We start from the raw sequence: 26483 nt of genomic DNA, 5'->3' as shown, positions 1-26483 counted from the left end.
AGATACCAAATCCAGCCCATGAACCAGGAGCAGTACAGCTTGGAGAGCTGAACTGTGTCTGCACTGGGCCATGGAGAGGCATCTCAATCTAATGCTCACCAGAGAACATCACTATTGAAGAGCCAAATGCATTAACTTACATCTGCTCTAACACTTTTGCTATGTAATAATTAAATTCTTTATCCCATCATTTAAATCTACAGGATAAATCTCAGCTTTCAAATCCTCATTGTAAAGATTCAAATCCTCATTCTTATTCACAATTCTCTTTGTGAATATGCAATCACAAAGTACTAGACTTTGCCTCTATCCTGCATCCCTTTAGTAGGTGTGACTGGCATGTGATGTGTTAGCTCACCACCCAGCCAGAGATGTAGTAGTCTAAGCCATTCCCTTTTGCACCTATTTAAAGCATTCCTGTGTTCCTCAGAAGTACAATATATCCAGAAAAAACAGGATCCCAGATCTGCCTGTAGGCCCATACAACATTCATCTTGGCTCCAACTCTTTCCCTGCAGTAGCACAGAGAAGCTGGAGGGCAAAAGACCAACCACATCCTTGCTAGCATTTCTTTTTATCTTTCCATGCCTGAACTCTCCTGTTAAACTGATCTACAACAGGAAGAGATAAAGTGCCCTCAGAACAATAATTCTCTCCCCATAAAATAGGGGAAACATGTTAAAAATAACCTTGGAAGCAAAAGGCTCCAACTCTGCACACTTCCACACCAAGCAATCCCACTGAATTCAGCAGAGGTAATTGAGCTAAATCCTGCTACTTCAGCTTGCTTCAAAGAATCAAAGATGCTACATTCACTTGGGCAAAGTCAAATGTAGACTAAATATCAACTGCCATCAAGGCAAAAAAAAATAATTCAGGGATGCACTAATAAAAAACCCTAATAAATAATTCAGAGTTTTAACTAAGTCTGGGGTATTCTACATCACCAAAGTATATAGAGGAACCCTGGAAAAAAATGGAGCCTGTCACATAGCAATTTAGAATCAGATCTATAATAAGAATTTCAGTAAGTGATAGTATATGCTAATTGTTATCTAGTACCTGAAAAATCTAGGCTGATGCTCTAGATTGTTTTCTTCTAGCACCTTCCGTCGTTCCCTCTGTAGCTGCTCGATCCTCTGCTTTTGTATTTCAGCTCCTTCAATATTCCCTTCTTCTAGACACCTGCAGCAGCAGTGATATGAGACAACTGAAAAAGAATCTAATCTTTGCAGCAAGTATTTCACATTGTTTGAAAGGTAAACAGCTACTTCTGCAGACAACTGCACTGTGAAAAAGGACTTAAGGAAAACTAACTCTTGTAACAAGCTCAGAGTCACATTAGATTCTTCTACTTGGAAATTTGCAAAAGTAAAAATTTCAATGCAGAAAGAAGTTTCAAGGGTCTCAGTTTTTGGTTATCCAAATACTGTATACTCAACATCCAGTACCTGAAGTAGTGAAGTTTTAACATCCTTGGAAAGGCAGTTATCTAGAAGCATCCAAGAGGCAATTTTAGGACACACTTCCATAATGACTAAACCATCTCTCACTCAATAAGTGATTACAAGGTCTGTTTCAGATGCACTTTAATGTAAAAATAGAAACACACTGCAGTTATCCATAGAAAATAGTCTGAGTTCAGGGTAAAGTGAGTGTACAGAAGATTAAGAACTATTTAAGGAAAATATTTCAGAGTTAAAGCTTCTTACCTTTGGTCTGGCCTAAAACGTGTATCAGTGGATGGGAGTAATGACCTAGTTTGTGGGTCCAGTTCATTTAACTCCAGTGCAAATTGTGTAAATCCATACCACTGTTCATAATCTTTAGGCATTGGATCTACAGAAGAAAAGAGTACATTCAGAATTCCAATTAAATGCTATTATATTGAGAAGGAAAACTTCAAGCTCCCTTCAATTATTTGTTTATGCCTGATCCACAGTGTCAGTTCTGGGGGAACAAGAGATTTTTATTAATGTGACAAAAGAGAACATCCCCCTTGATAATTACACTGCAACAAGACAACAAGATTTCTGTTCTCTCAGCTGAATCACAGCACAATTGTGATGAAGGCCATGCTATTATCATAAAGTTTTTTCAAAACACAGTAAACAAAACCCCACAATCTTGGGAGAAATTCAGCTATCACTGCCATTTCAGAGCTGAGCTTTGTGGGCTATTCTCCAGTGTTCAACACATGAAATAAACAAACAACACTTCTCTCCACAAAGCAATAGAAGTTTGTTCCTTTTTTTTTGCCCTTCCTGCTAGAGTCCTCAATATTCACTTCATGCCCAAATATGAAAATGAGGGAAAATGGAGAATATGCAGGAAGCCATGGGATTAAGTTCTCATATTATTTAAATGATATATTCTTCTGATCTGGCTTTGAAATGCTTGACAAAAGTCTAATATTCTACAGAAAAATAAGAAGAAATTGGGGCCTAATAAAGAGATGAAAACAGTAAGCTTATACTCAAGAAGAGTTTTTATAATGAGCCATTCTGATCACTAACTTGCTCTCCATATGCAGTTTGAAGATGAAGTTGTCCCACAGTATAAACTTTCATGCCACTTCCCAAAGAGTCGATGCACAACTTTCCCAGATTTATCCATGACACTGCCTTCAATCTCATGTGCATTTGGATTCCAGTACTTTGCCTAGAATTAAAAGGAACAGGGGGAAAGAAGGTGCATAAGAGCTCAAGTGCAGGACATCCTGCCATGCCAGTCGCACCAGGCTGTAGAGCAATGAAACCTGGTTATTTAAGTGTGATTTACAGTATCAAATGTAAAAAACTGCTGTTAGTACCATTAAAATACTAACTTCTTAGTATGTTAGCTTCTTAAAATACTAATCTCGAGAATTATGTTTATTTTGTTTGCCTTTTTTTAGGGGCACTATGAGGTGAAGTGAAGCTGACCTTGAATTCTTCCCAAAGACAGTTGATCCTGAGTCCTGACTTGGTTATCTAAATCTCTCCCAAATTTGCAGAAGAGGAAGAGAAGGAACTCATATATTCATCTCCACTTTAAATAGTTTGCAATATCAAAGGTACAAGATTTGCAGGCTCTCAGCCTTTAATATTTGAAATTTAAGCATCCAGTGTAGCTCTGAAAATACATTAAAGTGCTTTCAAGTAAATGTTTGGGAAAAAAAAAATCACCCTATTGCTTCTTAGAAAGCACAAAGTATACAGGAAAACAAGTACAGAAATCCCAAACTAGCTGAGGAGCATGCCATGGTTACACTGCAGTACTTCCCTTTTGTATCTGTGGTCTGCTCTATGGCAAGCAGAGCCTTTCTCCATCAATCAGATACAGAAAATGCAGGTTAAGGTAAGTCTCTTAGGATGATTTATAAAACTCTTTCTCAGGTTAGAAATTTTGGCATTGCTTTGCATTTTCATTGATTTTGCTTTACTACGAAGTCATCATTGCCAAAAGCTGAATTTAATTTCAGTTATAAGAACAATTCCTGAGGAAGTCATATATTTTGTACTTGTGCTGAAGCAGAAGCTTTGAGTAACACCACAACCTCTTACTTAAACTCCCCTGAGTACCTGCAGAGGGCTAGAGAAGAGCATCAGGACAAGCACCCTGCATAAGCACTGGTCCTACAGCTGCTCAATGAATGCACCCACAGCATGTGCCAGTGGGAGGCATGTGGTAAACCACTGTCAGGAGACACCTTGTGCCTGCACCTCTCATCAGACCCAGAGTAGGTTTTCCATGATATTCCTTTCCCTATAATTCCTCCATTGCCAGTGGAATCACTCAAGTAAACCTATTGCTTCTCTTTTTTGCCTAGTGAATGGCAGTTCCTTCAAAATTACAGTTTTCAAGGAATCACAGGTAATTACAGCTGTTAGCAGAAGTGCTGAGCTTCAGCAGAGAGCATCCTCCCACTGCTGTGCCTGTTAGAAAAGGCAGTGCCAACACTGCTGTGGTTACCTTTATGAAAGTCAGTTTGCAGTGGCATGTGTCATCATTAAGATTTTTTATGATAATCTCTCCGTAGTGCTCAATCCATCTTTGCCCACTTAAGATGTTATGGATGCAGGATGTCACCTTGTTCCATGCAAAATGGTCTTTAAAACTGGAAGGAAAAATACAAAAAATTCTCATGTTCAAGTGAGCTCAAACTTGAGAAAATAAATTGCAGAGAACTTGATTAGAGAAACCAAATAAACAATTTTTTTTTTACTAGAATGCCTCATCATCTTGTTCCAAACCTTCTCAAAAACAAACCCAATGACAACAATACCCAGAAAAACCTTTTCACTTCTGCTATGTACTTTGGTCTTTAATTCAGTTTTCTCTCCATTGTCTTTCTAACCAGTTTTAAGTTTCCACAAGTAATCAATCATTCTGGAATCTTCTACAGTCTGAGATGCCTATTCCAAGCTTTTAATATAGTGACAATGGAAAACACAAGTCCATGGGCCACCAGAGTGATTGGAGCATGTACTGACAGGAATAAGTTTGGCTCAAGCTCTCAAGGCTGAGCCTAATATGTGTGCTTTAGGAAAGAGCAAAAGTTCTCACCAGGCAGTTCAAGATGAGTTGCACACTGGGAAACAGCAGACAGGGAGAGATAAACAAATACCGATAGGGAATACAACATTTTACCTTTTATGAAAGAAGTAGGTGCTCTTATAAAACAGCTTTATAAAGCATCAAGGAAAGGAAAGTCTCATGAAGACATATATTCTACAATTTGTTCTGGGTATGGATGGCCAGCTCACTACTGGTAAGTCAAATATCAACTTGCAAAGCACCAGTTTCCCCACAGCAAGGGTCTCTCATACATCCTGTGAAGTTATTAGAATCTTTCCCTACCTCCCCTTAACCACTTGCTTTCACTTGCTGCTTTGTAAGGGCACAAGGACAGTTTGTACAGACCAGCAGATGTGCAGCAAATTTATCCCACAGTAGCTTGTTTTTCTGCCCTTACATGCATGCATGTCACATGTTATCATAAATGCTGAAAAAATGTACTTGTTTAAAAATGAACCTTGATACTAATGCTTATTTTTCCCCTATAGCCTTGGCACCTTTTTTGTGCCCAATTCTGTGTCAAATACACAGGGATACAAACCAGCACATGGAGATCACATATGATTCAGACTGCTTCCCAGTTCATCAGCCCATCATAGGCCCTAATAAATTCATTATCTTGAGTGCTCATTCACATCCTAGAAACCTTTCATTCCAAGGCTTATGGCAGGTGCTATGAACATAACATGGTTTATACATTGCCTTTTGGATACTCTCTTACTAGACTACAATTTTATCCACTTAAAAAAGAGGGCATGCTTGATTTGATGAGTGCTAGGTTCTTAAATTCTTTGGTTTTTTTTTTTTTTTTTGTCAGATGGCAGATTAATTAATTTTGTACTCTCTCACTGGAAAACAGATTTAATTGGAACAATACTCAACCTTTAGACCTCTGGTTCTGCAAACATGATGGATATAGGCCAAATTTTAAGGGATTTTAATTGCTCATCAATAATGGGCACTCTGACAAGCCAGCATTGAAACTGCAGATTTTTATTTTAAAAAACAAAAGGAAACAAACCAACTACACTCAACACTTCATTACAGTGGCTGCTTCCTTGGATAATAAGTAGCAGATATGTAACTAGTTCTGCTTATCACTTACAGTAATTATTTCTGCAGTGATGATGGTTGTTGGCCTTGCCTACAGCCCAGAACACCCCATGGTGTCAGGGTCCCTACAAATACAGTCACAAAAGACAGGAACACCACCACCCCTTCCCCCAAACCCACACTCAGGCAAAAGAATTCATAGCTTCCTTTACCCTGCAGTTTTTCCCTATGAGTTTAAAATGCATTGATTGAAATTCAACTGAAGTATGAAAACACCAGCTTTTCTTTTTTCAAGGTACACAGGAGTGATGGGGAGTTTTTTCATACTTTGTTTTTCATAACCTTTGAAAGAGTCAGTGCTTCCAATTTTTGCTTCTGGTTTTGGTTTGGTGGGGTCTTTCTTCCTCCCCTTTTCTCTTTAAATTAAATCATAGCCACCAGTCCTTCCAAAGGGCAGAGCAGAGCTGACTGTCCTCTGAATGAGTGTGGCTCCAGTGTGTGCAAGCATCTGTGCCTGTGCATGAACAGCAGTGCCCAAGGGCAGCACTTACACTGGAAGAGTTACATGTGTTGTGCCAACTGGAACAATCTCCATGGACTTTCCCCAGAATTTGTTTTTCCATCTGACATCTGGAACAAAAAGTAAAAAAAAAAAGACATGTTTAGTCACAGGTAGGTGAATCAGGCTGTTTATGGGCTCTATTTATTTTCCAAGAAATTCAAAATAACAAAGGTGCAACAGAAATGTTCAGAGAATGTCGTGGAACCTTCAAATACTGGTTGGTGGGTTTGTTGTTATTGCTATTTGATTTGTTTGATTTTCATCATAATACTGGTTATTTAAACAGCAAGGTAACAGATGCTTAACAGTCCTCTCAAAAGCTTTTTCAAAATAAAGGAATTTGAATAAGCTATAGGCAGCCTATACTTGTCTGCAATTGCTAGTGAATGAATGCAGACAATTTAAAAAACAAAAGCAGAATTTCAAGTACAAAAATATAACAAGAACATCCACAGTCAAGAGACTAAAGAAGGTTTCAAAGGGCACAACAGGGCAGAGGGTTTTAGTCCAACTCCCTAAGTGTAACTGGTCTTTTGCAATTTTGCTTGAATCATAGAAAGATGTGTCCAAGTCTCATGCCATTTCTCTGAAAATATAAAAAAGATAACTCAATAGAAGTTTAGCCAAATTTATTGAGTAAAAGCACCTGGAAGAGAAAGAAACAGAGAGAAGCATGGCAAAAGGGGTGTGAAGTTAAATTGGGCTAGATAATCAGGCAGTAACTTTCACAGTAACTTCAGAGCTCAGGGGAATTGCACTCCTTTCTATTTTAGACTCTAGGAACTCCATTCCCTGCCCAGCCTGAAAAAAGGGAAAAATCAACTGGTCTAAAAAGATCCTAGTTCTAACAGAAGGAAAACACCTTGTGCAATTCTGGGGGGAAATTCTTAAACTGATTATGAGATGGATGCCTAAACCACAGCAAGAGATCACTCAGGTATCTCCTTGGCATGTATGTGCAAGTGAGGAGTGAGCCACACTGAGATGCCTATCATTGCAAAGACCAGAATGGGATATAGGAAAGAATTCTGCATGCAAAAAAGTACTTTTCTTATCATGTGAGAAAAGGATCTTTCGGAATTTTTGGTTTTGAAGGCTGGTTCTGGGTCAGCATCTTCAGTAACAGCAACTCTGTTGTGATTCCTACACTGCACAAATGCTCCAAAGCTACTTCTAGTATGATGTTGTCAGGGCAAATTCTCTCCTGGCTTTCTCTCTTCTGCAGTGGGATGGAAAAGAAAGAGCAAAGATACACCCTACTGAGTTTAACTGTATTTTAGGTTAAAATGCACTACCAGATTGTGCCAAATTCTAGGCTCTCATAAATGGCAAAGCTGTCCCACAGAGATCAGCATATGTGGGGAACATTTTGGGAGCCAGTGTGCAACTTGATCAAGCAATAATTTTAGGACAGAAGAGAAAAAGCAGAGTGTTATTTCAAAGACATGTTCACACTACTTCAGGCACAGATGCTGTAATAGCTGAAACTTCCTTCATTTCCACTGCTCATGTGTTGACACTCCTCTGCAAAAGCAGAGGCAGCTTCATAAGCCATGGAAAGCTATTTCCAAACTATGGGTCCTGTCAGAGCCCAGTCTTCTAGTTCACTAGACACAATCAGGAGATTTCTTGGTGATGGAACACACAAACCAAGGTCAGTGTCTGGTGGGATGAGCACTACTCTGACAATGTTGCTGTCTCCTTTTCAGCTGAGAAGGTGACACAGTAAGTGAAAGGGTCTTTGCACACAGAAAGAGCTGACAAGCTGCCTTTATGATTAAATTGGTGTCAATCTTTCCATGTAAGTTAATAGAGCCTCATTACAAGAGGTCACAGCATTTAAAAATTGCCTTTACAATGGAAAAAAAATAATTGCCTAGCCCTCCCACAAGCTCAGCTAGCCATATCTAAAAACAAAACAAGCAAAAACCCCCAAGCCCTGCTGCATCCTGATTGAATGTCCTGTGCTCATCAAGACCAAATCTCAGACTCACATTAATCAGATTCTCAGCTCTCATTAGAAGAACTTCATTCTCTAAACGGAAGTGTTAAAATACTTGAGTGATAACAGTTGTCAAGATCTGTTAAACAAATCACTCATCTATTTTTATTAAGACAGACTGCTAACTAGCCTTATTTTTACAGTATTCAAGATGGTGTGTTTAAAATGAATACATTTTTGGTCATCTTAGCTTTTGAGCTATGAACCAAAGGTTTCTTGTGTCCCTGCATTTGTTCACAAAGCAAAGAATTACACAGAATAATAAAACCCAGACTAATGGGTTCCAGTATCTGTTCAGTGTGGCTCCATCTGTAATAACTATAATCAAGTCAGCAGAGTCAATCAGAAAAAAAAAAAAAAATTACAATATGGCTACATGGTGATTTGGTAAAGCCCTGGGTAAAGGATTTTAAGTGAGTTCAAAAGCATGGTTATGTTTTGTGTACACTCCAGAATCATCTAACCACACAGGTTCTGTTACTGGCTGCACAGCAAACAAAGCTCCAACACACATCTTTTGAAAAAAGCTTCAGTAATCAAATAGCACAAAGTCTTACATACTGTGATAATGCCAGCAGAGAAGAAGTAAATGTAAATGTATTTATCCTTGTTGTTACACTCATTTTTGATAATTGCTTTCAGAACAGGTTAACAAGATTTGCCAAGTTTCAGGATTTAACTTGTAGTTTTCTCATGCTGTCTTGGAGCTTGTTTGCTTTGTAAATAGCTTGACATACAATTCTCCTTTACTAAAGAACATCCCCCCTCAAAACCCCAAACAAACCTGATTTTAAAGAAGAGCAGATACTTGTACATGAAAATAATAATTAATTTTACATGAAAATAAACCAAACAAATCAAAATATCTTGAGAATTTTTATAATAGCAGAAGATCCAAGTAAGAAGCGTGCAAGTTATTACAGGGTAACATTTCATAAAACCATTCTTATACAAATTTAAGCAAGGAATTTCAACTTTTCGTAATTTCTGGATATTTTGTGTTAAATATACAATGAAAACATTATGAACACTTTAAGAGTAAATTGTAGACTGTAGAGTTACCTTGCCAAAAAGCAAAATTCACAGATTCAGCATGGCATGCAGAAATAGGTGGGTGGTGACTGACCTAATAGAAAGACATTAAAGGTGGGGGGAAGAAAAGATTAATATATGAACACATGAACAGTCATTTTGGTTTGGCTACTTTTATTCTGCTTTCTTCTTCATTTCTATATAGCATTTACAATTTGAACATTAGTTTTCCCTTTGCAGTTGTGTCCTGAAGGGGGAGGCAGTGAGATTAATAAAGGTTTTCAGACCCAAGAAACCTTGAAAGAAATAGGAAACACTTATTTTAAAAGGCCTGGGATTTTGTTTGAGTGAAATGTACTTAGTACATTTTGTCTAAAGTGATAATTAGATTTACCCTTAGGACCTCTTAACAGATTAACAAAAAACACACTTTGACAGACAGAAATTTTCAAAAAACCCAAAAAACCAAAACCACAACAAATGGCCAAAAGCTTCTGTACAGTGAATAATCACAAAACCCTGAGTATGAGGGAGGAGATAGTGATCAGCATCTCTAAGTGGGCCAGGGGTGAAGAAATCAAGTCAGGAAATTCCATCCAGCCATCCCTACTAGTGCAGCAGTGACACCTCAGGTGTTCCTGGTGTGAAACTCTAACCACATGCACTGCATTTCATCAGCTTTGGGCAATAGCATTGCATGAATTAGGGCAACCACCAAACTAGCAAAGCAAGGGCTGTGAGCAAATAAACAATTCAGACTATTAAAATGCAACAGTAAATACAAAAAGCCCAACATGAAAGCAGCCACTCCTCTCAACTTGAATTCTCCCTTTTGGGTGAACACAACAACTGACCAGGACCAGCTCTTAAGATGTGTAACACCTGCTGTTCCTTGGCAACTTTATTTTCAAGTCAAATTGCTATTTTTCACTCTGAATTTAATTTCTTAACCATCTACATGGCTCAAATCAGCTTTTACTTTTTTTTTTGTTACTCATTTCACAAATCTCTTACTGAGCATTTTTCCCACAGGCATCCAGTTATTTACTGAACATCCTCTAGTTGGTTAAAAAAAAGAAGATAAAAGTACTAATTAGTCTCAGCTATGGCCTAATCCAGCAAGAGCAACACTCTCTCTCTTACATACTGTACCCAGATTAACCCCAGATGTCACTATAATACATGGGTTAAACTTAGCTCTCACTTAAACTGTTGTAATTCCAGAGTAAGGTCATGGTGCTAACAGGAGTTATTCTCACTAAACTCACTCTAGGGACAAAACAGAATCTTTGTTATTTTTTATCTTCTGTCAGTCTATCCCATGAATTACATTCTGTCTGCACTAACAAGGTATGTTCAGTAAGCATCAAAATGCTTGTGCAAGCAATAAGCCACTGCTCCTGATGTAAAGAGAAATATTTAATGCTTGCAAGCTGCATTAAATTTGTTTCCTCCTATGCTGCCCTCTGTTCCCAATATTTCTCCACCCCATATTCTTACAGTAACTTTACCACTCTATAAACTCACGTCACTTTTTTCTTGTATTAGAACAACAGTTGTTAATAGCACAAGCCTGCTTATTAAAATTCCTCTTTATAAAAACTAGTCTTTGTACTGGTTTACCCAATATTCAAGTGAAAATATCTTCCTTTAATTCAGTGTGATATTTAACTCACTACTAACCTTTATTCACCACTTTATCATTCCAATTTGATGCTGTGCTGGTACTTGCAGTGCTTTCTACACATCATCTTAGTACTGAAGCAGCACAGTGATGAGCCAGATACATGAACTTTAAATTTTACTCTTGCTTTGACTGTATTACTTTTGTTGGGTTTTTTTTCCCCCCTCCTTATTTTTACTCTTGCCTGTGACATTTCCTGAGACTAAGGAAAGATCACATAACATTCCTTTTTGTCAGTTCTAAAACATAATGTGCAAAATGTCGGACCTTCACAGGCAACCAAAAGCACTTTTCATTTCCTAAAGGAAGCTTCCTTTCTCTGATCAAATTTCTAGGTTGCACACCTTTGCCCACTTTTTGTATTTTTTTTTTGTTATGTCTAGACAGAATAAGACAGCTTCCAGTCATTCCTACTTGGCTAGCCACCAGGTATTTGAGTTTTATCTTTTTTAGTTTAGCGATTTTGGTAGCTTGGCTGGTTTAAATTTACTCTTAAATTTACCTCTACTTAATAATTACTCTCCTACTAGGGAATTATCTTCATAAACACTGAGACCATGATGTGCTGTATACATCCTTCACCTACTCAGCTGTGGTAGCAGATTTGAAAGGCTCAGCCTACTAAGGATTTGGACAGGAAGCAGAATAGTCATGGTGCCATTGGAAATAGTTGTGGTTGATTGTCTCACTCAAGGGATACATTTGTTATAAAAGAAGACATTAAATAGCTGAAGATATAGTATTTTTAATGATCACACACACAAGAAAATTACAAGAATGTAAACTTTTCTTGCAGTTGTGATCAGATTTCAGCATGGGGAATTGCACTCTACTTAACCAAGTTATCCTGTTACTGGAGCAGGCAGCCTGCCAGCCTTTGCTCCTCGAGTGTCAGCTGCTGGTTGTGATGTTCCATGCCAGACTTAGCAGATTTTCCTCAAAAAACAATTCCCTTTGTTTATAATTGAGCAAGATCCCTTGCTGGATTTTGCTGAGCTCAGGTAACGTAAAATAATCTTGTATTTTGCCATTAATTCTAGAGGATTCCAGCCACACATTTAGAATTCAGCAGTGTATCAAGTAGCAATTCTAAGGGTGGCAGCATACAATACCTGTTCTGCAAAGAACTGGAAACCCTTATCTTCACGAATACATTCATAGGTTTCTCCAAGCACAGGATTAAATGGCTTGCTTCCAGCTCGGTAGTAACTGGATGCATAGGCAGAGACTGCAAAGGCAGCTATGTACACCTGGGAAGTACATATTTGGGACTTAGATTAATTCATTTACAACAGACACAAAAAAAAAATAAAAGCAAGCTTTATCCTGATTTTGTATTTTCCCCTTCATTTGCAGACTACAAATATTCACTCCTCCTGCAAGGTAAGCCCTAGTTCACACATTAGGGAATTATTCAATTTTCAGTCATTCAATAGGTCAAGGATAGAATTATCAGGGTCAGATACTGCAAATTTTATCAACTGAAAACATTTCTGAAAAGTGTCTGAAACAGTTTAGCAGTCTGCAGTGCAGTTCAAAGAATTAACCTTAAAAGTCACTGTTAAATTTTGTATAATAACTGCTTTTTATAGTTATATCTGTGACTCCATAAATGTACCAACTATCCTTTTCATAAACATGGCACAGGAAATATTGGATGAGATTTCACCAACTTTGCTATTTCTAATGCTGTTTGACTTAAATTGTTTTTTATCTACTAGGTATTATTACCTAATCATGAAACTGTTGATTGTGACTGACACACAGGTAGCCCTTCCAAATTTTTGCAGTCAACTCAAGCATAATATGAGGAATTAGAATTCAGGGTTGTTTGATTAAAGTATTTTCTGTAACACTTTTTTCATCTTTTCATTCCCTTTTCCTCATCTTGTGAAAGTGTAGATATTCTCTTTTCACAGTTTCAGAAAACAAATCCACTGAGGATAGGCTCCTTTATGAATTATTGCAATTACTGTGCAACAGCTAGCATTAAATTCTGCTTCAGGAATTTCTCAAAGGCAAGGAATATACCAGTCTGAGGTAATTTCCAGATGCTTTGGTATGGGAGGAGGGAAAAGGCTTCTTTTCTCTGCCTTTTGAACAACTACTGCTCATTTCCTTTTCCTTTTAGCTTTTCTCAAGAGAACAAAAAAAAGCTATGGACTGAAACCCCCAGTGATGACCACACCCTGGGAATAGTCCCTGAATGATAAGCTTTGAAAGTGTCAGAATGAGGAAAGAGACTTTTCAAGCAGTATTTATAACATGACTACCTACTCTCATTAATAACCTTGAGATAAGATATATTGAGCTGAAAAGGCTTAATTCAGTTTATGGGAAAATCTGTATCTTCCATTTAAGAGAATTTAGAGAGCTTCTAATCCTTTATTTATGGGTTTGCATATTAAGTAGCTCTTGTACACCTGGAAGCAGAACAACTGAAATGCATTTCTCTCTTGTTCTTCTGCCAAATAAAGAATTCAGGGTTCTGAATAGATAATATCATTATTGTACCCAGCATGCAGCCTGGTTTTGAGATTTGAACATTTTGGATAAACACAAAAACTTCAGAAAACCAGTTAATAAAAAACATAGAGCTCATTTAGTTAATATAGAGATATCACAGTCATATAGGGCTGGAAGATCCAGCATCTCTATGAACAAATGTGTTACCAGATCAGATACCCTTGAAAAAGATCTACTGTAGCTTTCATCTTTGAGAGGGAACTAAGTTCAATGTCCTCCTTTCTTTTTGCTGTAAATTTTTAGTATTAGAGAGCAAGAGCTGCGAAACAGAAACAGCTACAAGCCCCCTTTTTTGTTTAAACCTGAAGAACAAGCAAGGTACTGGAGGGGAGAGAGACTTTCTGAAAAAGCAACAGAAATGGAGCAGAAGAGTCAAAAACAGTGGCTGTGTGAGTAGGTACAGACACGTTTGGAGAGTTTGCCTCTCAGCTGAGAGTAACAAAACAATGGAAAAGAACATCCTAATTTCTTCAGCATTATTGCTTTTGTGTTTATTCAAGTTCCACTGGATGTTCCCAGGTATTTGGCACGAGGCATTTACCATCCTCTCGAAGGGGTTTGGCGTGTGCGCTGCTTTGTCCAGGAGCTCGCTGTACTCCAGCTCCTCGCAGAGGCGCTGCAGGGTGTTCAGTGGCTCATTCAGCTCCACTGGCATGGCCACTTTGGAGAGATCCTTGCCTATGTTATTCCTCAGGATATTCCACAGGCTGATGTTACTTGTGTTAGGGCATGGAGCTGGTAAACACGTTCTCCGTTTAGAATTGCATCCGATTCCGCTTTCAGAAATACAATCTGAAACAGAAGGAAGTGGCAGAACAATTTAATTCACATTTTCTTACTTTCATCCCCTCTGCAAACATAAATTAAAATGCAACCATCTTTTCCTCTGTCAAAACTTCCTTCCTCCACCCACGATTCATTTAAGTATTTCACTTGTGGTTTGAAGATAGCCTGCTATAAAAATGAAAAAATTAAGAATAACATTTTACGTACACTAAGGGAAGTAAAATGCCAAGTACAAGAGATGCATAAAAATGACCTTCTTTTCCCTTCAAGTCTGTAAGAAAAGGCTCAGACTTTCTACTAAATTTGAAAGAATAAATATTATAACTATCCTGTTTGTAACAGAGATGGATTCCTATCTGTTTAGGGGACATAAAACCTCCTTCCCTGACAGAGCTTCAATTAAGTTGACACTTCTCAGCAGGCGAGATGTAACTTACAGATGCAAGGATAATAACTACTCCTACTGATCTTTTCCTACTTTTTTGCATACTCCCACCAGGGAAATTTACTGTGCCACGAATTTACATTCAGGCTCTTCCACGTTGCTCCCCATAGCATTTAAACTTTGAGATGCACCCATACATTGATGGAGAACTGACATGTTTTAAGGATGGAAAAGCTGAAGCAACTGTAGAGGTATGGGTTTGATGAAGATTTAAAAAAAAAAAAAAGAAAAAAAAAAAAAAAAGGACTCAAGTCAACAAGTCAAGAGAGTCCTTGACATGAATATCTGAAGTCTGTGTTGCTATATCAAAGCAATCAGAACAGGATAAATAGTTCTAAGTGTGCCATGACAGGATTTGTAGCGAAATCCAAATAGAGCTACAAGCTTCCACAACAGGCACTAGTCTGAAGTGATTATACTGCTTAGCTGTACATCACTTTTGTTTCAGAGAGGAATGTGTTTGCCACTACAAGAACATATTTTTTCTTTCCACGCCCTCAGGAGTACCTAGGAAGCTCCTGCCTTAGGATCAGTTACTATTTGGGGACATTCAGGCATAGCCTCAGCCTGTCAACCCCTGTCCTTTCCTGGCTTTCCAAGACAGCTCTGTCTTGAAGGAATTAAACCCACACTGGGCAGCACATCTCTTTCTGTGCTACACATGCCTCAAGAATCCCTGCCCTTAAATGCACTTAACCAGTGCTTCCTCCTCTCTGCCACTGACATAAGCAGAGTATCAGCAGTGCTTACAGCAGTGACAAGGACAAACTTCTCCATGCCTGCTGTGCCTCCCAGCCCATGCCTCACGTGGAGCTTTTAAAGGGTAATCAGTAGCCTCAGAGTTTTGAGGAAGGAGTTCCCATCTTTTCTGCCAATGGCAAAACTAGGAAGTCCTAATACCTCACATGACTGAGTTACTCTAACAAGGTCAGGTAAACTATGAGCAGTCCCTTGCCTGTATCATTCTTTTTGCTTAAAAATGGCATGGGCATTTTAAGTCAAAAAATCTACCTGCAACAATTATACTTTTGAGAGTTAAGGACCTGACTTCTATACTTCCCTACTGGAAGAATTTATTTAATACCAGAAGAGGCCAAAAAGAAGGATGTTCTGTTAGATAGATAAGGAATGAAGTAAAAACTTCTAAAATCTTATCCTTGTTTAAAAGGGCTCCCAGAAACAGGATTTGGCTATGTCTTTTGACAGCTTCTGATTAAAAGCAGAAAACCAATGGACTCATTTACATATTCTGGACCAGTCCATTAATTGAGGTAAACTGCTGAAAAAAACAGAGTAGAGCAAGAACTTCAATACTCAGATGTCCAATTTTCTAAGCAGTGAAGTTTGCCTAGTCTCCATTACAGAAAATCCCAGTCAGTTCTGGTTTGTAAGAGCTGTGACAGACAGGATGAAGGAGCTTTAGACATCTGACCTCCAGTTAGAGTCAATGACTTTCATGGACCATTATCAACATCTGATCTGACCTTCAGCATTACAGTGGCCAGAGGATTTTGTCATAATCCCACAATTTATGGTGCAGATAAAGCCTTGTAGGAAAGATATCCAGTTTTCTATTAATGGCAGTGGCAGGCTGCCCAAAGCACAAAAATAGCAGGTACCAAAAGCATGCAGAGATGCTTCTTATACTGAAGAGCTTCAGTGAGAGTCTTTCTTAGGAAAATATTGACTGCCACATTAATACAGCTCTCTAAGGTCCAGATCATGAGATAAATTCATTTGTATGCTTTTCTATCTTACAGGAAAAAATTAAAAATTCTTCATTTTGAATGGTTACAGAATACATATCAAACTACCCAAGCTCATAGGAATCTGCTGGTCCTTGGAGATGGTCAGGAAACAGCTGCTAGTAAGAAATCACTGTTCAGCATTTTTGAAAATAAAAATACAGTGTTGGACTGGGAAGAACATTGTGCTTAGCTGAAATCAGTTGAAGGCACAAAGCCAATTAGGTTGCAATTACTAATTCTCCTTTTTTGAGTGTCTTTCCATCAGAAGGACAAAATAGCATATGTACTAACAAGACTACCATGATTAATACAAGCAGGAGAGAAATTCTTATGGTCATGCACCAGAGCTGCCAGTGAGTAATTAATCTCATGTTCCTTTAAACACTGAGTTCTGCTAAAACAACAGGACTCCTGAAAGCACTCTGAACTGCAGACTGAAAAAACAGCGTGACAAGAAAAAAAAACTTTATGAAAAAATGAAAGCGGCTGGGCCTTACTACTTTCAAAATTCCTGTGGCCATGAGAAACTTAGAGGGAGTATCAAGGAAGCCAAGAAAATAGGTGTTTCCCTCCTGATACAGAACCACCATCCTGCTTAATCAACAGTGTTCAGATAAGCAGATTGGCCAGAATCTGCTGTTCCAAACCAATCTGAGTCTATATGAGAAAAAACACAGGCTGTTTACATGTCAAAACCTGTAATATCTAATTATCTAGTAAGAGAAGAAAAAAATATTCCAAACAAACAGAAATAAAATTCTCAGAACATGGCATTAAAAACCCTCTTAACTTACCTAAAGTTTGTCTTTCATTCTCTATGTCATTGCTTAGGTTATCTTCTGAGATATTATCACTGATATCACTTACATATGAGTCATCATCTGATACCTGAGTGTGGGGTGGGGAAAAAAGCAAGATACATCACTCATTAAAATAAACCCAAATGCACATGGAAATTACTACTTTCAGCTGCAATTACTGTTTTAATATAATTGAAACCTGTAAGCTGTGTTTCAGTACTATAAAAAAGTACTATAAATTCCCAAGAAGCACAATTGAGTTTGGGAGAGATCTCTATAATTGAAATTTTGCCTTGAATAGAGACATGCTTCCTCTCCTTGGCTCCTTCACAACTAAGAAGGATTTCCTCATATGAAAAGGCCAAGGTTTTTATGGAGCCCAAGAGAGGAAAAAATGATCTAAGAAATTTCAATATGCATGACATCAGCCCCAAGGTATCTGCAAGTACCACAAGGACAGGTATGAATAAGTATTTTTGTGATGCAAGTCCCTGGGCACCTGTATAATGACTAAAGGCAGACTATAATATCTGCATACAAGCTACTTAATTGCCATCTCCCTCACTGTGTATATAAGACTTCATGCTAATAATTGCTACCCTTTACAGTGAAGAGAAAATGACAACAAATAAATATAAACGGCATATTAATTTCTAAATGTTTCGAAATTTTAAATTTCCTGGCAGTCTTCTGACGTACAGTTAGCACTCAGAAAGATTGCATGTCAATAAGCAGATAAGAAAATACATCTGAATGATGTCAATCTTCTTGCTCAGACCTCATTTTCTGAAGAACTAGCAGACAGGAGAACTTCCTGTGCATCAAAAAATTCTGTGAGTGAGTCAGCGATAGACAGTCTGCTTTCATTGGAGACCTGGTGAACCAGACCTCTGCCTTCTTCTCTTGAATTTTCCTGTTCAAAAGAAAAAAAAGTTTTGAGTGAGGAAGTACCACAAACAACATTCATCATGCAATTCCACAGTCTCCTAACTTGAAGGGCTGTAAAACACTGGGAGAAGATTGCACATGCTCCTCTTAATTTATGTGAAAGACAGCATGTGTTTCAAAGTGGGATTTAAAATCAAAGCAAAACAGAACAAAGAGAAGGAAAAAGAAGGAAAATAAAGCAATGCATATTTAGTAAATCACCTAAGGTGCTGCATATAAAAATGCTTTGCTATTTGAATGATTTAGCCAGATATATTCAAGTGTATCATCAAAATGCCCACAAAGGAGCAAAACTCCCATCTCTTTATATTACATCCTAGATTCACATTCCTTCCTGATCTTAGCAAATTAATTTATCTTTTCCTCCTCAAGCCTTGCTTAATGCAAAGCCTGCCATAGAGTAGTCTACAAAATTCAGAGGGGTAAAGTTGCATTCTTTTTAATAGTATATATGAGTAATGTTTTCCTAGCCCTTTTTCTTCACTAATTTTCTATGCTGTGCTTTGGAAACCATTCCTTCATATTCACACCTCCATGTTACCCAGAATTAACATGTTATTAAAGCCATGTAACTGGAATGGCTTTTGCTGCAGGAGGCACAAAGAGAGGCCACAGAGATCTCAATAGCCCCTCCCATGGAAGCTCCACACATCACTGGTGCAAGCAGAGCTCCAAAAGGTGGCCTGGCAAAGCTGGGGTGAGCAATGAGACTTCTCATTCTGTGGTGGCAGTAAAAAAGTTGGAGAAGCTTATGTGCTACTGTTTTCCCTGTAACTCCACCAATGCAAAGGAAATGAGCTATGCTGGCCCAAAGGAGTGTATCAGCTGCTCTCAAGATTTTCTGCATGAGATGCTTTACTGGCTTATAACCATGACTTCCATAATTTTGAAGGAATTGTAGTATTTTACTTTCAGAACAACAAAATAAACAGCCTGACAAGCCCACAATCAAGCTGACAAACCTTCTTTCAAAGCTTTTCTGCTGGTAAGCTGTGCTGTGATAGGGAATGATATTTGGTACATGCTGATAGTGGTGACATGGAAACAAAACAAACTGCTATACAAAAGACTTGAAAAACCCCTCCTTTTACAGCAGGGATAAAAGAGAACCTCAACATTGTCTCTCCTGTAGGAAGGCAGTACACTAGCCTTCAAGTGAAAAAAAAAAAACTTACACACATAAGCATTGCTGCTTGGGATTGTGTCCAGTACTATTTTGAATCCAAGAAGGAAAATGAGCAGGAAAGACTCATAAAAACATCAGGTTTTTATATCTAACACAAAAGCCTCAGGTTTTCTCATTCCATATTCCCACTTTGGCATGATGAAATACAATTAAATTACCCAATTGACAAACAAAACCTTTCCCTGATGCAAAGTCTTGCAACACTATTTTATACTGCTTCAATTTTCTCAGGTGTATCACAGCACCCAATGTACCATTTAGTGACAAATTTTGTGCAGTGGCCCTGTCTTCCTCAAAGCAGCACTACTTTATCACAGTCCTCAGACAGTCTTAAAATGAAGCTTCTCCAGTATAAGTGGTTTCATCCTTAAGTTCCATCCCAAGCCATGCCAGAGGGAATTTGTGAATGCAACCTCCAAAGGACCTTCTGAAAGCTATTTTTGTCTTGTGTGTCTCTTTGTGTGTGTATAGCACATAGCACAAGTTTCAGAAATAACCCATTGTCATTGCAAGGACCTCCACTAAATAAGAAAATTACCCCTGAAACTAACAATGCATTAATGCTTTTTCTGGATAGCAATTCAAGTGCTGTTCAAATTCTCATGAGTTTTAAAGCAAAAGGCGTTAGAATGATCAACTACCTAAAGGAAAAAAAACCCAAAACTGAACAGCTAAATATGACCAAAACACAGCTCCACTAAAACAGATCTGAACCAGAAGAGAACAGATGGAATCTGTTCTGGAATGACTAAACTGTCTTTAAAAATAAAAGGAAATAATTAGTTGCATAAAAGCCCCAGCATTACATCCACTCAAGTTCTAATGAAAGATTTATACTACAAACACAGCAGAGGTTTCTGTATGAATTAACATTTAGGAAAATCCATCAAAAATAACACAGTTCTGGCTTCCCTCACTAACACCATTAACACCTACATCTTATGACCTATAATTACATCATATTCACATGCATTCTGCAGCAAGCCAAAAAGCTGTCTGAGCATCAGTGGAATCTCAAACTGGCTAGCTTGATGTAGAAGATTCTCTGGCTTCACACAAAGAAGACTAAATGGCTGAAAGGGTTCTTGTATGTCATTCACTTCGATCCTTTCATGGAAATGTCTGATAATCGTTCTAAACCTTGCTCTATCCACACTGCTAGCCAGCATTCTGGGCTAACAGCACTTAGATGGGCAACAAAAGATTTTTGGAACTTAACAGAGGACTAAAAGGGCAAGAGAAACAGTGGCATGAGTGTGACAAGCTCTGTACATGCTGAATGAGAAGCAGGCAGGAGGAGAGGGAGAACACCAGGAACCAGCAGCAAAAAGCAATGGAAGATGTGCCTTAAAACCTGCTCACAAGGGAAGTTCTTTGAGATCAAGTATCACACAGTGCATCACCAGCAATGACTCACAACCAGGAAAGCAGACTGGCTTTGCTACCACACCACACCACAGGGGAGACACGGAGAACAGGACGAGAGGAGCTGGGCAGCACTGTCTAATGTAGGGGCTGGAGGAACAGACATCACTGAGGGAGGAAATCCATACCCACCTTGGCCAAATCTGGGCTCGATTTTGCATTAGATGCTGAATCAATGATCTTAGATTCGGCATGTATTCTGCGTAACCGGTCTTTAAGATCTGTGTTTTGTGCTATTGCCTGGAATATTTAACAAAAATATTGGGGATATAAAGTTCTCTCAACTAACTCAAACCTGGCTTTATTGTATAAAAAGGGGCAAAGACTATTTAAAGTGCAGTATAAAACACCACCATATCATTTTTTTACTGGTTCAGCAAATTATTTATTATAAATGCTTCAAGCCTTACTCCTTATCACTCAAATTAAAACTGTTTTTTTCCAATGTGAGGGAACAGAGACATAAGTGGAGGAAAAAAGTCAAAGACAGCAGGGATATTTTTCTTTTCAAGCTCCCTTCCTTCACCCCCATCTCTAACATACACTCTCTCAACATCCAAAACCCATTTGATTTTCCCATACTGCCAGTTTCCTTTTGCCTTCCAATGACAGAGAAATAGGACAAATTCACACAGGTAACAGGTACAATTCCTGTCCCATCAGATTATAATGGCAGTGGTCAGAATAAAAAGCCTCTACTACAAATTCATGTTTGTTACATGTTATTTACTTATTCTGGGTGCATCTGATAGACAGATGTCAATTAGAGTAGACTTGTAGGAAGAGAGCCTAACCCTGAAATGAAAATGTCTCTGAAATAAAAGATTGTGTTACTAATTTTAGAACCATATTGAAGGCTTACATCCCATTTTAGTGATCTGAATCAATACCAGGATGTGGAGAACCCAGCTGTTTACACATCCACTTTATCCCACATATGCTTCTGCATTTGGCAGTAATTTGTGCTGGAAATTCTCTTGGGTGCAGGAAAGACAGTAAGCTCAATGTGATGATGGAGGGGAGAAAATTTATTTCTGGCTTTACCTGTACATGGTCTGAATTTGCCATAAAGGCATATATATATTCCTACTGTGTCAAATGCTCAGCATTGTGTTAAAACCTCATCAGGAAAGTGCAAAATAGCTCTCCTGTAATAGAATCTTCCCATTCTCATTATTTGCCACAAAATGTTTTCTTCCTGGTCCCTTCTTCCTCCCCCCCAAACCAGAAATATTGTATCTTTTCCCACTCTGTATTTCCTTTTTTTAGAATGTGTGTAGGTCAAGGATACTTTCCTAATGAGGGAATAGCAGAGGCAGACATGCTAGTTTTGTGGTGGTTTATCCACTTTAAATAGTTCATTTTTCTTTCACTGCCAGGTTGATGGGAGAAAAACAGACTTATGTTTGGTAGCTCTCAACCTGTGAGTGTTTTTTTTTATTATTCCTCCTGTACAGAAAACAAACTAAAATGAACAACAACAAACACTAAGCCAAAGTCATTAACACAAGACTCCCTCTTGCAAAAAAGTCTTAAAATTTGTCAAGTTTATCATATCCATGCTTCCAAATGTCTTCAAAGGAAGCTCATTCCATTCCCCTACAGGATCTCTGCTGCACGGGGTGAGAAAATTTCTGTTGGCATTGTGACATGACAGATCTGCAGATTAAGAAGATTCCTCACAGGTGAATACCTTACTGGAATATCCAAGGTTCACAGATGACTTCTGGATGGGCTACAAGACTAATTAAGCATCAGATAAGACCTAACAGAATTATTTTTCAAGGACATGTACAGGACAAAGATGGACAATCAAATTTCACTGCCCAGAAAACAAAACAATTCATGCCGAGCTGAGTGTTCACTGAGTTCAGCAATCTTAAAACTGAATTTCTGATATAAAATGGTAGACAACACTGCAAAAATAAAAGTCACCTATTCAAGTACTAGCCAAAAACAAAGAAGTGGATGAGTACAGTTACTATGCAATAGGCTTCAACTTTCTCTGAATGCTGTGGAGACATGGCAGCCTCTGTAGGTCCAGCAAAGAGGCATGTCATGCACTGAAAAACTGCAACCACATGCAGCTTTTGTAAGGCAAAGGGAAGTTTTCATACTGAAATAAATCTAAGTTCATGTACATCACACTGATTACTGCCAGAATATTGAGGTTGGAAGTCAATAAAAACAAGTTGTACTTGAATTTGCTTTGCAGTGTCTTGGTGCAGCATGGTGAAGCTCTAGTGCATTAGAAGGGACAGCTGAGTGCATTCAGCTACTCTCACCTTATTTTATGCCAAGTCATACAATGAATATTTGAGTGCTGTTTAGGTAAAGAAAAGGAAAAGGAAACCTGCAACCCATCAGAAGTGAGTAGCAGCATGTTTAGAAAGGAAGCAGACTCAGTCACAGAGCAGCCCTCTGATTCTTTATCTCAAATAATACAGATTAGACTACATACCTAAATCAATCCATTTATCAAACTCCAATTATTTGACAATACCTTTAACATTTAGCAAAGTCTTTGAAAAACACAATCTATAATAACTTACTATGATTAAATTCTGCAAGTTTTAGCACACAGCTGACACTAAAGAAACAGAAATTAACTACTGTAAAATTTAAAAGTTGTATCTGATGACAATGAAGCTTGGTGAGCTTCAGCATGTCACTTACAGATGTTAAGGCATTCTTCAAGCCCACTATTTGTGCAGATGGAGATGAGGATGCATCATACTCCAGCATCTGCTTCAGCTTTTCTCTCTCTGTAGATATGGTGGTGAAAGCTGACCTCAAGGTGAAGTAAACTAGAACAATGTCATAAAAAGTGATAGTTAAAAGCAGCTGCAACCAATTGTATACACACCAGTTACATAAAACCCCAATAAAGCATCATTTATGGGGACAGAAACAAGAATTTAGGTTAAGATATCCAGGGTGGGTTACTAAAAACAAGTAATATTAATCAAGTTATAGGGTAGATTTTTTTGTAGGAGAGATGTTTATGGTGAAGGCTATTGCGTTGACTATATTAGCCACAGTCAAAATTACTCTGATTATTTGTGACAGATGGCAACAAAGCTAACTAACCACATCTGCTCTTCACTTGCTTTTGTTTCCCAATTAGCTTGAATCTTCAGATGGTCATGACTCTATTCCATATTCCTCTATAAATTCCAGTGGGGGAGAAGAAGAGACAAAAGAAAAAAATCAAATAGGAAAAAAAAAAATCAAAAAAAGGGCAGCTATAACACACACTGTGCCACAGCTATAGGGTTAGTAGTTTCCCCACAAGCAAGTCAACTGTGATGTTGTGTTTTGTTATCTCTGTGACAGAGAAATTTCAGCTTGTTAGATGACTTAGTGACTCAAAGGGTCAGATCCTGAATTATGTTCCATGTTATGCTGCTACTGCTGCTCATTCCTGGGGCACTATCACCAGCCCAATACATTTAAATCAGCCAACAGATCATGCAGTTTTAAAATCACTACAGGGGTTTATTTAGGGGAAATATACTTCTAGATTTTTTTTTCACCATTACGACATTGCATTTTCTCTTTAACCACAAGGAATAAAAATTTATTTGAGCAGTATTTGTCTGCATAGGTTTTAAATATTCATCTGACTGGACTACTAGAGGACTTCTGAAGACCTAATCAAGCCCTGTAAGACAGTCATATGCAAAAATGAATCCATTTACAGGGTCATGAAGATTGAAAATCTGAGTATGGATGCATGAAAAGGGAAAACAGCAAGAAATTCCCAATATTTCTCTTTCCTAATCATCCACTCTGAGTTAACTTGAATCTTCATCATTTCACTAATTTTGTCTTCTGAAAAATTATTTTTAATTTATTTTTATATTCCAATACTGCAAATCATTACCAAAGCTAATTCTTATACTATCCAAAGAAGTCTTTAACAAGTATCACAGAATGGGGAGGGAAATATATCCACTGGTATCTATTCTGCTACACTTTCTTTTTTATGTAGATAATATGATAAGAATCTTCAGTGACCTTCAAAGACATTTAATATGTTGTATACTAACTTTACTTTTCAAGAATTATTATCTACCAAACTACTAACATTACATTTTATTCAATTTGTATCAAAAAGGTGACACGAGTTTTCTCCACTACTATATTTTGGAAAGGGTGTGCTATGAAGCAGCTTTAGAGAGAAATTCTTTATCCTCTTTATAAAATGATTCTGCAGTCAATAGAGCAAAGTTAATTCAATTGTGTGGATCAATCTAACCAAAATTTCTGTCATGGACAATTCCAGTAAGATGATCTTGAGTAGGTGATTTCTTTGCTCTGCTGAACAGCAACTTTTCCAACTGCATCCCACCCTCACTACTTTTCTTTTTTGGAAAACATAGGTCAGTTTTGACTATAATTTGCTTTATGAAGTTTACTACATTTCTTACGTAACAGAATCAGGATACATCAGCTCCAAAGGGAAACAGCAAGCACAGAATGCTTATTGATACCATCAGCCATTATCCTGTGCCAAAGGGGACAAAGCCAATCCTCCCAAAAGCCTTCCAGCTATAAATGCTTAAGTGCCTCCCTCACCAAGATCACTTAAACAATAAAAATGTTTCTGGTGCAAGGGTGATGGAACAAAGCACTGCTAATGAAAAATGATTCTGAGGGAAGAAATATTTCTAGTCAAGCTCCCCCTCTGGCTGCTTTGCATGATTTACTCTCCTGTATTCACTAAAAATAGGTTACTACCATAGCAACCCTTGCATCACCAACAAATGTTGACTCTGAACTACAGTGAAGCACACAGAATATAGAGACATAAATGTGCCCATATGCACCAATATGCATGCAAACACAAGAGAGTACAGTCTGCTGTATTTCTAGCAACCCATTTTAGGTATTTTACCTTTTGGCAATAAATTAAACAATCTAGGCTTCTAAAACAAGGGGCAGTTCTCTATTAAATAAAAACCCTAAAAATTGGTGATTAAGCCACGTTTTTCAAATGACTCAAGAACTCAATACTTGCAATTCCTCAAGGAAATTAAAGGAAGAGTGTTTTCTCCTTTTTCTAAACAATAAACAGGAAGCATTCTCAGAAGTCATTTCCTTGTCCAAACTAGGATTATACAAAACCATTTATAAAAGACAATTTCATTTACCTTTATGTGCAACATGAAATAAGTCCTCCTGCATTTTAGTAAATTCTGATGATGTTTCAGAGCCATCAGAGTAATTTTTCTCCTCTACAAAATCTATTGTAGATAAGTTTGGATTGGAAGCATGCAGTCTCATAGGGGCAGAAAATACTGAAGGCACCTGTAAGTAGGATAATAATTTGTGATGTTTTTATAAATTGTAAATAAAATTTTATTTTATTGCATCCACCTGGATTCCATGTTGGAGACACAAAAAATGAAAAAAATTACTGTCAATTATCAATAAGCTTTGAATGGGTGACACCTGGCAAATGAAACCAGAGATATAACATTGCCCAAAGTGCCATAATGGAAGATTGCTAAACTCAAAAAAACTAAGCCCACTGAGATCTATTACATATGCTAGGTTATTTCCCCACACTTATAAGTATCTAATCACAGGGCCTCTGGATGCAAACATGCACAAAACTACCTAGGGATGTTGCAAAAATCTGTACTTATAAAAAACCCAAAAAACAATGCAACAAATAAGAGAAGACTGAAAATGGGTAAAAAACATGGCCAGTGTCTTGA

The 26483-nt window shown here is 37.8% G+C and overlaps 1 protein-coding gene across 4 annotated transcripts in view; it reads right to left on the bottom strand.

Moving 5' to 3' along the window:
• Positions 1-26483, bottom strand: part of OSBPL3 (oxysterol binding protein like 3) — an 82742-nt gene that overhangs the window by 5390 nt on the left and 50869 nt on the right. For 2 of the 4 annotated variants that reach the window (XM_056482697.1, XM_056482698.1), the window contains exons 11-23: positions 25914-26070; positions 23434-23564; positions 20890-20997; positions 17977-18111; positions 17193-17286; positions 13961-14211; positions 12006-12143; positions 9240-9303; positions 6165-6243; positions 3955-4099; positions 2517-2661; positions 1713-1839; positions 1063-1185 (exon numbers count right to left, since the gene is read on the bottom strand). In XM_056482697.1, coding sequence (XP_056338672.1) covers positions 1063-1185; positions 1713-1839; positions 2517-2661; positions 3955-4099; positions 6165-6243; positions 9240-9303; positions 12006-12143; positions 13961-14211; positions 17193-17286; positions 17977-18111; positions 20890-20997; positions 23434-23564; positions 25914-26070 — 1697 coding nt within the window. The remainder of the gene's footprint in view (positions 1-1062; positions 1186-1712; positions 1840-2516; positions 2662-3954; positions 4100-6164; positions 6244-9239; positions 9304-12005; positions 12144-13960; positions 14212-17192; positions 17287-17976; positions 18112-20889; positions 20998-23433; positions 23565-25913; positions 26071-26483) is intronic. The other 2 variants (XM_056482699.1, XM_056482700.1) reach the window with 1 other exon arrangement.

Source organism: Oenanthe melanoleuca, chromosome 2, assembly GCF_029582105.1.
Source record: "Oenanthe melanoleuca isolate GR-GAL-2019-014 chromosome 2, OMel1.0, whole genome shotgun sequence".
Classification (NCBI taxonomy): domain Eukaryota; kingdom Metazoa; phylum Chordata; class Aves; order Passeriformes; family Muscicapidae; genus Oenanthe; species Oenanthe melanoleuca.
This window is presented reverse-complemented; position numbering and strand designations above follow the sequence as displayed.